This window comes from Drosophila erecta, unplaced genomic scaffold (assembly GCF_003286155.1).
Source record: "Drosophila erecta strain 14021-0224.00,06,07 unplaced genomic scaffold, DereRS2 tig00000000-arrow-pilon, whole genome shotgun sequence".
Taxonomy (NCBI): Eukaryota; Metazoa; Arthropoda; class Insecta; order Diptera; family Drosophilidae; genus Drosophila; species Drosophila erecta.
Window position 1 is genome coordinate 14,463,517 of NW_020825194.1, and position 14,022 is coordinate 14,477,538.

The 14,022-nt window shown below is 46.6% G+C and overlaps 4 protein-coding genes across 6 annotated transcripts; 2 read left to right on the plus strand and 2 right to left on the minus strand.

Moving 5' to 3' along the window:
- Window positions 1-3: 3 nt before the first annotated feature.
- LOC6553821 (Bloom syndrome protein homolog) lies at window positions 4-4,805 on the minus strand. The gene is made up of 4 exons (XM_001980480.3): window positions 4,532-4,805; window positions 2,260-4,481; window positions 1,376-2,198; window positions 4-1,315 (listed from the first exon to the last, which is right to left on the minus strand). The coding sequence occupies exons 1-4, from the start codon at window positions 4,623-4,625 to the stop codon at window positions 78-80; spliced, it is 4,377 nt and encodes a 1,458-aa protein (XP_001980516.2). The 5' UTR covers window positions 4,626-4,805; the 3' UTR covers window positions 4-77.
- Window positions 4,768-7,109, plus strand: LOC6553820 (WD repeat-containing protein 55 homolog). Its single transcript, XM_001980479.3, has 2 exons — window positions 4,768-5,146; window positions 5,222-7,109. The coding sequence occupies exons 1-2, from the start codon at window positions 5,139-5,141 to the stop codon at window positions 6,708-6,710; spliced, it is 1,497 nt and encodes a 498-aa protein (XP_001980515.1). The 5' UTR covers window positions 4,768-5,138; the 3' UTR covers window positions 6,711-7,109.
- On the minus strand, window positions 7,110-13,095 carry LOC6553819. 3 transcript variants are annotated; one of them, XM_026976115.1, is made up of 5 exons: window positions 12,660-13,095; window positions 11,739-11,908; window positions 8,322-11,683; window positions 8,137-8,261; window positions 7,110-8,080 (listed from the first exon to the last, which is right to left on the minus strand). In XM_026976115.1, exons 2-5 carry the CDS (start codon window positions 11,836-11,838, stop codon window positions 7,912-7,914), a joined length of 3,756 nt encoding a protein of 1,251 aa, XP_026831916.1. In that variant the 5' UTR covers window positions 11,839-11,908; window positions 12,660-13,095; the 3' UTR covers window positions 7,110-7,911. The 3 variants fall into 3 exon arrangements, with proteins under 3 accessions (XP_026831916.1, XP_026831917.1, XP_001980514.3); XM_026976116.1 differs by lacking the exon at window positions 12,660-13,095 and adding an exon at window positions 12,265-12,467; XM_001980478.3 differs by lacking the exon at window positions 12,660-13,095 and adding an exon at window positions 12,209-12,467.
- Window positions 13,096-13,278: 183 nt separating this feature from the next.
- LOC26526732 lies at window positions 13,279-13,931 on the plus strand. The gene has a single exon (XM_015155032.2). The coding sequence runs from the start codon at window positions 13,320-13,322 to the stop codon at window positions 13,836-13,838; it is 519 nt and encodes a 172-aa protein (XP_015010518.1). The 5' UTR covers window positions 13,279-13,319; the 3' UTR covers window positions 13,839-13,931.
- Window positions 13,932-14,022: the final 91 nt, after the last annotated feature.

Here is a 14,022-nt window from a genome sequence, read left to right on the forward strand (position 1 = left end):
GTTACTTTCATACGCTCATAAACAATATAGTATTTAAAAACTGTAGTTTCTAAGGCAAATTGTCAAAGGATTTCAAGTTACTTCGATCCTGGCAGTGGCATTAAATCGAAACCAAAGCTGTTTCCTGTTTTCTTGGATTTCCAGCCTGATGATGAGGAAGCCGAACTCTCCGCTCGTTTGGCGCCCGCCCTACCACCTCTACCCCTGGCAGACGTTGTCCTTCTGGCCGCTGGTGATGTAGTACTCGTTTTGTACCTTTTGCTGGCTCCTGACTTGTATACCTTTTTTCTCTTGCCCGCTCTGAACGAGTTGAAACCGCTGGCACCGCTCGTGTTTGAATTGCCCTGAGAGGCAACCGCACTGTCCCAGTCCACGCTTTCGTTGTTCCATCCGGAGGTGCTTGGTTTCTGTTTGGCGGCCGCCTGTTCCTCCTCTTCGTCCAGAACAGCTTGCATCAGAAGCTTCTCCGAGGCATAGTTGCTGGTAATTTCAAGCAGCTTTGCACCGTATTTATCAAAGTTCGCCTTGGTCACGTGCGGAATACTGCACATGTCCTTCTCGGTGAGCGGCAGTGTTTCGGCCATGCTCTTCAGGGCCTGAATGTTCATGATACTAGCCATGGTAACGTTTCGCTGGCTGGCAATGGTTCGGCATAGATCCAATAGATCTGTATAACAGCGCTCGTGAATCTCCCGCATTCCAGACTGCCCATCAGCAGTACTGCTCGTTGCGCCATCAGAAACGCTCCCGACTGCCGCCTTGGATTCCTTGGCATTTTTAGTTATTGCAAATTCGAAGTAGGGCGTGCCCTCCATTAATTTGCTGATGTTGTTGCCCAGATACAAATAGGCCTGCGGAAAATCGTTCGTAAATATTAAGTCCTCCCTCAGGAAGCCATCGATGACCATTTTGCGCAGCAGCCTGTGTACATCGTTTTTATCCCAGTCCTTTAGGACGCCATGATGGGGCGTTTTGTGATGGTTATAGTCAATGATTTTTTTGATCTTCGAACCTTTCAGAACGTCGGCTATATGCAATAGTGTGAAACGGGATCTACCGCTGCACAGATCCTTAACTGCTCGCGCAGCCTTACGAGCATGCTCCAACGCATCTACCGCCCTATAGGCTCGTTTGTTTAGGCAATTATCGCAAGCTGTCTCTTTGTTCGCCAGACACTGTTCGCTGGTAAAGTGCTCCCCGAAGTAGTCCAACTGCTGGGCACGTCGGCAATCTGTGAGGTTTTCACAGTATCCAACAATGCGATATAAATTATCCACATGTATCTTCTTCACGTTGTACTGAAGAGCTTTGTCAGCTAAAATGGGAATGCAAATGATCAATTCATAAACCTAATAAATATCTCTTAACTACTCACAGTCCATCATTTTCTTGATCCTAAGCATGTCCGCATAGTTGTAGTACAAGATGCAATCCGCCACATCACCGTCTCGGCCCGCGCGACCTGCCTCCTGGTAATAACCCTCGATGGACTTGGGTAGCGAGTAATGCAAAACGAATCGGACATCTGGTTTGTCTATGCCCATGCCAAAGGCGATGGTGGCACAGATCACCCTGATCTTTCCGGTCAGCCAGTCCTTTTGCCGACCCTCCCGCTCAGTATCCGTGAGACCAGCATGGTAGGCAACTGCCCGGACGCCATCCTTACACATTCTCTTTGACGTCTCATCGCATTCCTTACGCGAAAGGCAGTAGATTATGCCACTGAAGTGTGCCGGTTTGCTGCGGATGTATCTACTAATGTCGTCCAGCGTCGAGGCCCCCTTTTTGGGGAGTACCCTGTACCGCAGGTTGCTACGGTTAAAACTGGAGAGGAACCACTTGCAGTTCTTCAGATTTAATTGGGCCAGAATATCCAAACGGACGCGAGGCGTGGCTGTGGCTGTTAGGGCAATAGTTGGAACATTTGGAAAACGTTTTTTTAGTACTCCAAGTTTCTTGTAGTCCGGCCTAAAGTCATGACCCCACTGGGAAACGCAATGCGCCTCGTCTATAACGAATCTACTTATATAGTTGTTGGAGTTAAGGGTGTCTAGGGTGTCCTGGAAGCGAGCTGAACTGCTAATTTTCTCAGGCGTCACGTAAAGCAATTTGACCATAGGTGGCTGAGACTCCAAATCCCTGTAGATGGCCATGACATCGGCCATTTTTTGTTCTCCGCTCAGACTCTTCGCACAGATCTGTTCAAGATAAGTTAAGCTAAATATATCTAACGAATTGATATATGGTTCTTATACTCACATCTAAAGAAGCCAGTTTATTGATTTGATCAAAGATCAGCGACTTCAGCGGACTGATAACAATGGTTACTCCCTCGGTCAGAATGGCAGGCAGCTGATAGCATAAAGACTTTCCTCCTCCAGTTGGCATCAGGACAAAGCAATCATTGCCCAGGAGGGTGGCGTTGATCACCTGTAGCTGATTGGGACGGAAACTTTTTAGGCCAAAGCTGTAGCTCAGGCCGTGCATGAGGCGGGTGGAGTGCTCAAATTTTTGGCCATCGAACTCCCCGGTGATGCCGTCATTGTGCACGTTCGCATGGAAATTCCCCGACAGCTTTTGGGAATCTGGAGCGCTGGTCAGCTTGGCAGGTACTGCCAAGGTCTTACTGGTGCTTGGGCCGGCACTTACACTGCTCTTATTGGCAGCAGCCTGGGAATGCATTTGTTCAAACATGGCCTCATCGTACTCGGGAAATCCATCATCATCCAACGAAATATTTATTGGTGTCTCCTTATGCTTCTCCTTTACTTTAACAGCCTCCAACTCCTTATAGCTGTATCCATTGAACTCTGACCTACGGTCCTGCATCTTCTGATGCTCGTCCTCGATTTCAGCCAGCAATCCCTCCAAGTCATCATCGTCATTATCCATCCTGCTTGTTGTGGTCCCCTGTGTGGCTCCATTCATTTGTTCCTCCTGCAGGTCGTCGTCTAGCATCATGCTCTGTGCCAAGTAGTCGTCCGGCTCCTCACAAAGGTCATGAACAAGTTCTTCGCACTTTCGCAACAGGTGCGGATCTTTCTTCTTGCTTGGTGGTGAGAAGTCATCTGGCTCTCCGCAAAGGTCGTGGATGAGCTGCTGGCGTTTCGGAATAGGTTGCATATTGTGTGGCGAGCTGGGTGGTGAGAAATTGTCTGGCTCCCCGCAAAGGTCGTGTAAAAGCTGCTCCCGCTTGGGTATTTTTTCGACCTTACTTTCTTGTACTTTGGAAGAAGATACATTTGTGTTTGATGATGCTAAAACCGTCTGCCGACCCTGCTCCATCCGCATTTCCATTTCCTCCTTCTCAAGGGCTTCCTGTTCCGCTTTTAGCTGGCTTTCTTTCTTATCTAAACTGTTTTGGACAAGCTGTGTCCGTGCCTTAAATTTTTGTCGCATTACCTTGAGCTTAAGAAACGTATTCGGCTGAAAACCTGCTATTTCATTGAAGTGCATGGCGGGAATCTGGTCAATCAGAGAGCAATATTTTTCCATTAGGTCCACATAAGTGTTGCGAAAAAAGCCCAGCGTGCTCTTCAGTGTCTCAGCGCTTTGTTTATTAGGATCGATGCTGAAGTTGTCATTTTGGGCCAAATCCTTTAAGTAATCAGCCAGAGAATTGTCAAAAGCCACACTGTATCTGGGCTTCAATTGTGCCGCTGGTGGTGGAGAGGAGGTGAGACTATTCCTCTCCAGAGAAGCAGGCGCAGGCTTTGTTGGGATAGCATTTTCTTTCGCTGAACCCAGTTTATAACCCTGCTGGACGTTGCCACTTTTCTCTGGAGAATCCTCGAAAAGATTACGATTACTGCCTGTTTTTTTGTATGTATTTGGAGCTAGCGGTGAGTCAAGCAGTGCCGGAATGGTAGCCTTATTCTTAGTAACTTGGCGCTTTATAGAAGGGTCCTTATCCTGAAACGTTTTTGTTTCATTTTGCAACATAGTTTTCTCCGGTTTCTTGACAGACTGCAGGGGAGGGGGCGGCGAATCAGGCAGAGTGAGTAAATGATGTTTACTATCTCCATTCTGCTTGCTTGGAAAGTCCTCAAAGGAGTACCTTTGGAGTGGAGAATCTGTGGTCTCCTCGTTTTGCGACAGTTTCTTTTCCGGAGAATCCGAAAGCCAAACTATTGAAGTTTTTCTCTTATTATGAGGCGGTTTCCGTAGTAATCCCCCAAATGTATTTTCAATAGGAGATTCAAAGAATCCTTGCTGCGCGTGACTACTCTCACTTTGTGTTGGTTTTATGGGCGAATCTCTGTCAGATTTCTTAGCAGGACGTTCAGCTAGTGGCGATTCCGTCAGATCCAGATATGAGTGTTTTTTGAGCCTTGCGGTTCTAGGATCTCTGCTGGACTTCTTGGTGTCAATGGTGTCCTTGCTGGATTGACTGGATATTTCCGTAGATTCATCATCAGATGACGACGCGTCCAGAAAGATGGGATTGTAGATTGTGGAGGGCTTGCTTTTAACGCTTGCGGCTGAAATGCAACTATTAGCATCCTTAATCTGGTCAAAACGATCAAAATACCTCTGCTCTTAGGTTGACTCTGGGAATTGCCATCCAGACCAATGAAGCTGCTAAGTGTGAGCTGTTTTCTTTGAGCGACAGGCTTCTTGGACATCACGACCTGCGATTCAATCAGCAGCCAGCGCTTTACTTTGCATACAACTAGTTAAAAAATTAGTAAGCAAAACAATTGCACACTGTTCTAGACTAAAACCCGCGCAATAATGCCAAGGGAAACAATGCGAATGGGAATTAGTGTGACCGTCGGTCCACCCTACAAATTTGACATAATCGTCTGAGTAACAAAAATACCAATATTTATTTCAACTATATTCAACCCGAAAGTAATGAGATTGAGATTTTAATTTTTAAAATAAGCAAAATTTTAATAAGCTGAAATCACTTTACACGATTGTTATCTGAGATATAATGTGAAAATTGATATATTGCTCAATACCAAAAGAAATGGCTTAAAACGAAATTAGCCAGGAACTAGCCATATGGACAACCACGTCGAACAGCTGAGTAGCGACATGCTTTCTGCTTCCTCTTCTTCTCGTGGTATCCAAACAATTTCCAAACGTGGTAAATAAAAGCGAATATTTTCGGAGCTTGGACGTATACTATTATGCACACGTGAGTATTTTATAAAGCATCGCTTTGGGTCAACAGATTGGAATCCTTAACTTGTTCCGAACATGCGTTTCGAAGGCATAACAACTTTAAAACCCCCTCCGACGAAGACGAACTGGATGATCTGGACGAGGACATGGTGGTCGGTGTCATAGCAGAAATTGAACAGGAGGTGCTGAACGAGTCGGACAGCGACAACGACGAATATGACCTGGTGGAAATGGGTGCTCCAGTGCCGGATAACGATGGCGACAGTAGTTACGATGGCAATGAAAGTATCAGCAGCGACGATAGTTTCGATCCGAATGCAGCAGACTCTGATTCAGATGATTCGATGCTCGATGATGCGGGCGATGATGCATCCGCCGGAGGAGCAACGAGTTCAAAGAGACGCAAGGATGACGATAATCCATCGGGCAGCAACAGGCAATCAGAAGCCACTTTCGACTTGGACGAGGACGACGAAACAGACGAGACTGTACGTGCAATGATAGCCGCTATAAAGAAACCACGGAGTGCTCCTCCAGAGATTAAACTCGAAGACTTTATAACAGATATCTGCTTCCATCCGGATCGCGATATCATCGCTCTAGCCACAATAATCGGGGATGTACATCTGTACGAGTATGACAACGAGGCTAACAAGCTGCTGCGCACTATTGAGGTTCATTCCAAAGCATGTCGTGATGTGGAATTCACAGAGGATGGCCGCTTTTTGCTCACCTGCTCCAAAGACAAATGCGTGATGGTTACCGATATGGAGACGGAGAAGCTGAAAAAGCTATACGAGACGGCCCACGATGATGCCATCAATACGCTGCACGTTCTAAATGAAAATCTCTTTGCCACGGGCGATGATGCAGGCACGGTCAAGCTGTGGGATCTACGTACCAAGAATGCCATTTTCGAGCTGAAAGAGCTGGAAGATCAGATCACTCAGCTGACGACTAACGACCAAAGCAAGTTGCTACTGGCCACCAGTGCCGATGGCTACCTGACTACATTTAATATAGCTGCACGGAAGATGTACGTGCAGTCAGAGCCGTACGAGGAGGAACTGAGCTGCATGGGCATCTATCGCGGTGACTCCAAGCTGGTTGTGGGTACTTCCAAGGGGCGGCTGTATACCTACAACTGGGGACAATTCGGGTACCACTGCGACATGTATCCGGGCATAAAGAGCCCCATTAGTCTAATGATACCCATCACAGACCGGATTGCCTGCGTGGCGGGCGAGGATGGAAACATTCGAGCTTGTCACATCGCTCCGTATCGCAATCTCGGCGTGGTGGGACAGCATAATATGCCCATCGAGTCACTAGACGTGAACTCCAACGGTGAGCTCATCGCATCTTCCTCGCACAACAACGACGTGCGATTCTGGAATGTTAAGTATTTCGAGGATTTTGGGGACATTAAGTACAATGAGAAACACAATGCCTACAAGGAGCAGCGTCACAATCTTCCCTCCTCAAAATGCAGCAATGCATCTGACTTTTTTGCCGACCTGACCAAAGAGGATGCGGATGATGATGATGCGGGCGCTGGACCCAGTAATATGGCCTAGAATGAAATGTTTGCTAGCAATGATTTATAGTAGTGCCCTTTTTCTGGGTCAATTTGAAAGTCTACAAACCTAAAGAATCGCGTATTCTAAGGTTCTGGATTCACAGTTTTAAAAATTCATAATTTATGCAGTAGTGTGTATTCACAGATTCATTGTATTTGAATAGGTTTTCTGTCATAACAATGAAATTGACCCATCCAGACATCAAAGTATAGTGTTGAACTTATAGAACGTCTTTGAAAAATCCCTAAAATGTTGCACGACGATTTTACACAAAGTAGCACATTTAAATTTCGCATTGAACTGTTATTGATAATAGAACTGATTAAGAATAAATCCCAAACAGAAATAAATGTGTACCGAACTTTTATCGGAGCAATAAAAAAAAAACGCAGAAAAGTTTATTGGATTATTTATTGATTTCTGCCGTCTTAGACAACAAACTTTTATAATATAAAACCAACCATTTTAAAATATGTTAGCTCAAGCTTTAAAAATTGCATCGAATCAAATCACTTATATGGCACGTTATGAGATATTGAGCAATAATCGGTAATGTATTAAATTGAACATATGTATTATATATAATTTGGTAATAGAATAAAATATTATTCTCCTTTACATTTTTGTGACTAATCAAAACAACCCAAAATTTGCTAGAGAACGAGGCGAAATCATACAAATTTTAAATCCTTCAAAATATTACGCATTGTGATAAATACATTATCAGGAAAATATAAATTGTCGAATCGATTAAATTAAATTTTAGGTCCGATGTTATATGGTATTTTGTGTGATCATTAAAAATATAACAACAAGCTGGGGTCTAAGTCATCATATACGCCCGTCGTGGGAATTCTATACTATAACAATATACGCATATTTATGAAATTCTTATCACAAGAATTTTGTTTCACAAAACGTAGACAATTTGTACATATGTGTAGGAAATTATTTGCCGAATCACTTAATATACTTAGATATAGAAATTGAGCCAAACCGATTTAGCTTTTTGATATCTTTCAGCGCAACACGGCAGCAAGCTGTGGCAACTGCCTTTTACATGCGTTGCGGTGGGTTAAACATTTTAAGGTTTGTATATGGGGTTATTACGAATATTTCATTCTTTGTTCTTATATCGATGCATGCCGAGAACAAACTCAGTCTGAGGGATTTACATGAAGATGCCGTGGACACAATGTCATAAGGCGGCGGAATTGGCGGCGTCTGTGACTCCACTGGAACTGGGGGCAAGGGCGTCGTTTGGCATGTGGGTTTCGATGTCGACGCGACAAATGGGGCAGTGCTTGTTGGTAACCAGCCACTGATCCACGCAGTCCGTGTGAAATAGATGCATGCACGGCAAGCGGCTGCAATTGTTATTCAATGTAGAGTAATTAATAAATAAAATCCGCATTGAACTCACCGAACTTCGTTCTCTATCTCAAAGAGGGTTAAGCAAATGGCGCACTTCTCGGCATCTTCATCCGACTCGCTGGGTCTTCGTACGCGTCGATATTTGTGTGGTAAGGTATTCCTCTCGATGGTTTCCTGAAATGAAAGTAAAACGATATTAACATAGGTATGTCTTCGATTTGCGTATGGTGGTACCAAAGTAGCTCCCCGGTTTGGACGAGGTGGTCCGATTAGGATACGGGAGCCCAGAGAGAGGGGGGCCAGGCCAATCTCCAGATGTAGCGGCGAGTAGTGGTGGTGGAACATGTGGTGGTGAATTGCCCGCTGTCGCTGCAGGTGCTGCATTACCGGTGGCGATTGCTGCGCCTGCGGCTGCTGTTGAGGCTGAAGCTGCAGGTGTCTCATTCTCGCTTGTGCTGCTCCGCTACTACTAGCACCCTCGGATGTAGCAGTCGACTGTTGTTGCGGAGATGGTGGAGGAGCAGCAGCAGCGGTCGCAGCGTCGTACGGAGGATAGTAGGCGGGATCCAGGCTTGATACGGGTCCGTTCCGAGCATGAACACAACTACAGATGCTATGCAGGTACCCGTTTCGCAGCGTGCTCGTCAAGAGCGGAGCATTCGAAGAAAGATCGATAGGCGTGGGCGTCATGTGGCGACGGTGCATCTCCTGCATGCTTTGCTGACGGTACCACAGATTTTGATGGACCGGGTATGGTGGAGCCGGCGTTAGCGAGGTGGCAACAATAGCGCTGGCCCGGTGAGGGGGATGAATGTGGGCGTGCATCTGGTTCTGTGGTGCCTGGTGGCCTTGGTGTGGCTGCGGCTGATAGTGCTGTCTATTGCTATATGCTGCCTCGGAGCGTCGTACACTAAAAGGCGGAGATCCGCAGTGCGGTATGGTGCTCCGTCCGGAATACATTTCAAGCGGCGGTGGAGGAGAAACACCTGCAACCAGGTTTGCATTCGATGCTACTGCTGGCGCGGGTGGATTAATGGATTGTCGCTGCTGCTGTTGGGAATGTACTATGGCATGTGGAGGTGTCCGGTTGCCTTCCAATGCCGCAGCACGTCCCTCATTATGAGCCTGTGAAAGCAAATCACTGAAAGTTTGTGCTTGTACCGCCGCCGCTGTCGCTGCTACAGCAGCCGCATTTAAAGCTCCGCTCAAAGAACTGCGACTGCTCCCACCTTGACTGGGCTGAAAATGAGGGTGAGGCTGAAGACTGGGTGGGTAGTCCGACTCCACCACAGTTGGCAACGTTGTGATCGCATAATAGTACGGATGGTACCGGTGATATACATTCGCCGGACTACTTCGCCTGTGACGGGATTGCTGCGTTGATGTCTGCTCACTTGAGGAGCTACTTGGAGTGGAGGTAAGATTTCTTTGCTGATGACGTAAATATGCCTCAGTGGAAGAGTTGTCAGGCAACAGGATTGGGGGCATTGGGGGCGGTGGTGGAACCGAGGGATGGCCTGGCATCCACACAGAGGATTCGTTAATTGGAAGGAAGTAGCGTTGAGGATCCATACTGGAGCAGCGGGGCGGGTAAAAATGACCTGCGCTGGGATCCATCAGCTGGTCTAGCTCGTAGCTGTAGTTGTGGTCCGAAATGGCAGCCCGATCAGCCAGAGCGCCACTATAAAATGCGAATGCAGAAGTGCCATCATTATTTGCTTCTGTACGACGATCTGTCCTGCGAGCATAGGGGAATGTGTAAGCACAGTCATACAAGGTCCTCCTCTCTTCACTTGGCTCCTCCGGGTTGGGTTGAGTGTCAGTACGATATGGTTCCCGATCCCTTTCTCGCTCCCGTTCTCTTTCACGACCCCGCTCTCTATCCCTCTGCAGTTGCGTATCATTAGCTAAGCCATCGTCATCTGAAGTCAAATCGATCGAGAGTATGGGTTCACGAGTGGAGTGCACAAATACTACGTCATCATCATCATCGTCCGATGACCAATCATCCAACTGCAAGTCTGGTGCAGTCAAGACTACGGAATCGGCGCGGGTCTCGTGGCTGCCATGCCTTCCCGTGGATGTGGACGGAAGATTGAGATCCACGGCAGGCTGACTCTCCCTCGGCCGGCCGACGTAGGTAATCACACAGGACCCGTTCGAAGTTGGTGTCGAGGAGGGTGGGAACGGCATATGATGTCGCCCAGAGCTGCTCCCTTGCTCCGCATAAGTACGGTGTCGGCTCCTTCCAGGATAGAACGAATTATAATTTGTTGAGGACAGTTTGGACCGCGATCTTCCGGACAGTTCCAAACGTGCATGCTTTCTAGGCGGTACTGCATCGTCAGAGGGATGCGCACGACTCCAGGCCATTCTAGACTCGGGAGGAGCACCGTACATACTGCGCATGGCTTGGCCAGGTGACTGAAGGGGGAGTCGTTCATCGTGAATGATTCCCTCCTCCTGCTGTAGCTGCTCCTGTTCTTGCTCCGAGGTCGTGGACGGTGATCCCGTTGCAGCAGGTCTTTGACCCATGCGAGATCCGTAATCCACGCTACGTGTAGTATGGGTGGCTGTGGAGCAGGAGGCTGCTCTCATGTAGGTACTATCCGGCGGGGCTCCAGCCACAGCGCGACGACTATTGTAGTAGTTGTGATCCGTATGTCCTAGCTCCGCCTCGACGGATCCCCTGCTACCACGGATAATCGTCACTGTGGGCTCAATTGGTGGAGCAGAATTGTGCACACGCAAATCCCAGCCGTCATCGCTGCTCTCGTTTTCCGGCTCCAAAATCCTTGCTTTGCGATAGGAGAAGTGATTAACCTGTCGCCTTCTCGACTGGGCACTCGTGCTCGGCGTGGCATCCGTATCTACCGCGCTGGATGATGCGTTGGAGGCATCACTGGAGCGGTTGGCCTTTTTCTTGTGAGCCTGCACCGCCGACGTAGTCGTCGTGGTATTGGTGGTACGCGTATGGGCAAATTGGCCGTGCTCCGTGTCCGAGGCACTAGATGTCACATCGTCGTAAGCATTTACGACACTTGGAGCCGTTTCGAAGGAGCTATTACTCAGCTGCAGCGAACTAGAGGGCAGCTCGTAAACTACCGCCGCAGAGTCCATGGCATGCTCCTCTATTGCACCGGCAGGCCATGTGCCGCTGACGGACGCAACCGCCACGTCGCCGGCATTCTCACTCTCTGGCTCGAGTGTCAGAGGTTCAGTCTTTTTTCGCTTCGGTCGTGGAATGGCATGAACGGGTGGCGGATTGGCGACCGCCGCTGTGGAGGAGGAGGGCTGCTCCAAGAATTGAGCCTCCGACTGCGACTGGTTCTGTGTGGAGTCGGCATAGCGACTGCTGCTGGCCACCACCGATTCGCAGCGGCAGAGTCCGGCCAGCGAACTGCACTTGTCACACCGCCCGGCCATACCCTCAAATCCAGAGCTCTCTTCGCGACGTGGCGCCACCATGGCGGTGTACGTGGGCGGCGAATGGGTGTGCGTGTGGCTCTGCGAACTGGACAGGAACGGCGTCATTAGCATGTAGCCCTCCGAAAGAGGTTCCCTCTGCTGATTATAGTACATCGCATACTGGGAATCTGCAAGAGGTCAAAAGGATTAGCACTATCTGGTTCCGGATGATGGATAGCTTACGGTTCTCCTGTGCGGCCGAACTGGTGGCCCCACTGCCATACGCCAAGGTGACCCTCGGCTGGTGGCGGAGCTCCTCCTGGTCGTTCTCCAAGCTATCCATCGCAGTCGTCTAGTGGGCAACGTTAACAGAACGGCAAAGGTGTGTTGCGACGCATACAGGCCAAAATACGCTAAAAATATGTATGTGTACGAACAAATGTTTAATTTACGAGTATGAGGACGTATAACTGTCTAACAGAGACCAGTTTGCTTTTTTTTTTTTCCGGAAACAGACAGAAAGACCAGCAGTGGGTTAAATATTTTGGTTCCTGAACTGTTGCCAGCTTTGTACTTGTGCTCCAAGTGGAAATTCGGGGCTGTGAGTTGCATAGTTCTCGAGCGAGTATTTTTTCAATAAGCCCAAAAAACGAGTTTAAGCTCAAAATAAAGTTTGAAAACTACAATTTTTTCTTTGCTTGTCAAATACACACTCTTTTGTTAGCACCAATTTTACGTCGAGTTTTTCATCGCCATTAGCAAACAATACCAAAGCTACGGTGGGAAAACACAAGCGCAGCCGTGAAAAGTGAAAAATAAGGATCGGATTCCATGCACGGGGATGACGGTGTTTTCCACGGAAGCTCTAAATAACTTATTACAACTTATTATTAATTAAGTTCATCAGTTTTTTTCAGTCAACGTAATAGGGATGAGCGCAATATCGATATGCCAGCATATCGATATGTCTAGGCTGATATTAAATTGATGCGTTTATTTTGTATTAAGCTGAATTATTATTTATGAATAGTATTCAGTTTTAAGTATATTACATGTTTCGATACTATTGACTTAATTTTGGGGAAAACTCGAAATCAGCTGTTCGGCTGGGGGTAAACTGTGAACAGCTGTTCAATAATAACAGAGTCCCCAAATAATACTTACCTCTATTATATATTAAGAAATATGCGATCGTTTTATATACATATATGATTTGGGTTCCTTTCTCTATTCTTGAAGACAGGATCACTGTTAACCGGCTGCGGATTTCCGATTGGGCCAAAAAAAAAAAATCGGGGGTTGGCCAACTGGCCAACAGCTGCTATTGGGGAACAAAAGGGAGCTGAAATGCAATTCTCTTCGTGGGGGCGGGGTACTGTTCTCATTCGCAGCAGCTGCCCTGACCAAATTTACAATTTGCAGATGCAAATTTGCGATTTAAATGTTCTCACGACGTTATCATTTTGTCTGTGTAAACCGATTTTATAACATTAACAAAACCGAACTGAAATATTCAGAGAACTTTTTCCTCGACGTTGCAAAAACTTGCAGGTCGCAGGTGGTAGCGATACTATCGCATACAGGCTAGATAGATATTTCGTAGACTAAGGTTTTGCAGAACGGCCACACTGCTAATTACAAATATTTGACACCAAATGAACCGTTAGAAATTTTAATTTCCTTCCATCTATTAGAAAGCTTAATAAAAAAGCCATTCGTCCCAAAATTTTTTTGTGTTTAAATGGTAATTGTCTTAAAACTCTATTAGATTTTGACGTTTTGCTATCACAAACACAGTTTCCTTTAGTTTCATTTCAAGGAAAAATGGGAATCAGCCCACAATGCTGGCCCATTAAGAACAAGACATTTGTTTATTTTTGCCGAGGCATACACAGAAGGCCGAAGAAACCAAGACTGCGATCCCAAGAGTTTCAGTCCCACAATAATTACATAAGTCACTCGTACGCCTTTTTCCACGTGGAAAACGATTCCCGAGCGTTCTTCATTACGATTGGGAGAAGCCGACTTAACCATCTAGATTCATTTCTGGTGGATGAAACAGGTGAATTCATTCGAAATGGGACACCAGTGTACGATTACTACACGGGTTTTGACTGCGTCTACGAAAGGATTCATTTTTTAGAGGGGCTTCTCAAAGAATGCTTGACTGAGCAAAATTCCACGCAAAGGATCAGCACAAATCCCGAATTGATGGTTTTACACTTTCCTGAAACGAAGGCTCCAACCTACCATGATGTGTCCATTGGAAATAGCACCCTTTCCTTGAATTGGGTTATCTGGCTTTTGGGATTAGTTATACTTATTTGCTGCTGCCTGAAATAAACCGATATGCACAACACAAGCCTTAACATTTTATGTACTTTGCGTTTTTATTGAGTTTTTATATGTATAAAACAATATCTACTCTTTCTTTAATTGCTGGCTTTTTATTATTTTCTCTTCGCTTTTTTTTCAATTTTTTCAATTCTGTATAGCAATAATTTTAAAACCAATTCTCTTCATACAA

What these genes read in the sequence shown, in the direction of transcription:
- LOC6553821 (XM_001980480.3), bottom strand. Translation starts at nt 4,625, where the DNA reads ATGTCCAAGAAGCCTGTCGCTCAAAGAAAACAGCTCACACTTAGCAGC. An exon ending in GAGTCAACCTAAGAGCAGAG is followed by an intron (nt 4,482 to 4,531) that starts GTATTTTGATCG and finishes GTTGCATTTCAG; the next exon opens with CCGCAAGCGTTAAAAGCAAG. An exon ending in ATAAACTGGCTTCTTTAGAT is followed by an intron (nt 2,199 to 2,259) that starts GTGAGTATAAGA and finishes TATCTTGAACAG; the next exon opens with ATCTGTGCGAAGAGTCTGAG.
- LOC6553819 (XM_026976115.1), bottom strand. Translation starts at nt 11,838, where the DNA reads ATGGATAGCTTGGAGAACGACCAGGAGGAGCTCCGCCACCAGCCGAGG. An exon ending in CAAACCGGGGAGCTACTTTG is followed by an intron (nt 8,262 to 8,321) that starts GTACCACCATAC and finishes CTTTCATTTCAG; the next exon opens with GAAACCATCGAGAGGAATAC. An exon ending in GAGATAGAGAACGAAGTTCG is followed by an intron (nt 8,081 to 8,136) that starts GTGAGTTCAATG and finishes TAACAATTGCAG; the next exon opens with CCGCTTGCCGTGCATGCATC.
- LOC26526732 (XM_015155032.2), top strand. Translation starts at nt 13,320, where the DNA reads ATGGGAATCAGCCCACAATGCTGGCCCATTAAGAACAAGACATTTGTT.